A 1,056-nucleotide genomic window follows, 5' to 3' on the forward strand; every position below is an offset into this window, starting at 1 on the left:
TACCCGCCACCGCCGGTGAGCCTGGGAAGCAGCAGCCACGCCACGCGGCTGCCCAACGGCCTGGGGGGCCCAAACGGCTTCCCCAAACCAACACCGGAGGAGGGACCCCCAGAGCTGAACCGCCAGAGCCCCAACTCGTCTTCAGCGGCGGCGTCGGTGGCGTCTCGGCGTGGGACGCACGGTGGGCTGGTGACGGGGCTGCCCAACCCGGCGGGTAGCGGAGGTCCCCAGCTTACTGTGCCCCCCAACCTGCTGCCGCAGACGCTGCTTAACGGCCCGGCCAGCGCCGCGGTACTCCCCCCACCCCCGCCCCACGCTCTGGGCAGCCGTGGGCCCCCAACGCCTGCTCCCCCAGGGGCTCCTGGGGGCCCCGCTTGTCTCGGGGGTACCCCAGGTGTATCGGCCACGTCGTCCTCCGCGTCGTCTTCGACCTCTTCGTCGGTGGCAGAGGTGGGCGTGGGTGCTGGTGGCAAGAGGCCCGGCTCGGTGTCGAGCACAGACCAGGAGCGCGAGTTGAAGGAGAAGCAGCGCAACGCCGAGGCCCTGGCCGAGCTGAGTGAGAGCCTGCGCAACCGCGCCGAGGAGTGGGCCAACAAGCCCAAGATGGTCCGCGACACGCTGCTCACGCTGGCTGGCTGCACGCCCTACGAGGTTCGCTTCAAGAAGGACCATTCGCTGTTGGGCCGCGTTTTCGCCTTCGACGCGGTCTCCAAGCCCGGCATGGACTACGAATTGAAGCTGTTCATTGAGTACCCCACGGGCTCGGGCAACGTGTACTCCAGTGCGTCTGGTGTGGCCAAGCAGATGTACCAGGACTGCATGAAGGACTTCGGCCGGGGCCTATCCTCGGGTTTCAAGTACCTAGAGTACGAAAAGAAGCACGGCTCCGGGGACTGGCGCCTGCTTGGGGACCTGCTCCCCGAGGCCGTGCGCTTCTTCAAGGAGGGCGTGCCCGGCGCTGACATGCTGCCCCAGCCCTACCTGGACGCCAGCTGTCCCATGCTGCCCACTGCGCTGGTGAGTCTGAGCCGCGCCCCCAGCGCACCCCCGGGGACC

The 1,056-nt window shown here is 68.6% G+C and overlaps 1 protein-coding gene across 1 annotated transcript in view; it reads left to right on the forward strand.

The window, feature by feature from the left end:
- The window catches only part of IRF2BPL (interferon regulatory factor 2 binding protein-like), a 3,691-nt gene that overhangs the window by 969 nt on the left and 1,666 nt on the right, over positions 1-1,056 (forward strand). The window contains exon 2 of the mRNA XM_011949806.1: positions 2-1,056. Coding sequence (XP_011805196.1) covers positions 2-1,056 — 1,055 coding nt within the window. The remainder of the gene's footprint in view (position 1) is intronic.

This window comes from Colobus angolensis, unplaced genomic scaffold (genome assembly GCF_000951035.1).
Source record: "Colobus angolensis palliatus isolate OR3802 unplaced genomic scaffold, Cang.pa_1.0 Scaffold3, whole genome shotgun sequence".
Taxonomy (NCBI): Eukaryota; Metazoa; Chordata; class Mammalia; order Primates; family Cercopithecidae; genus Colobus; species Colobus angolensis.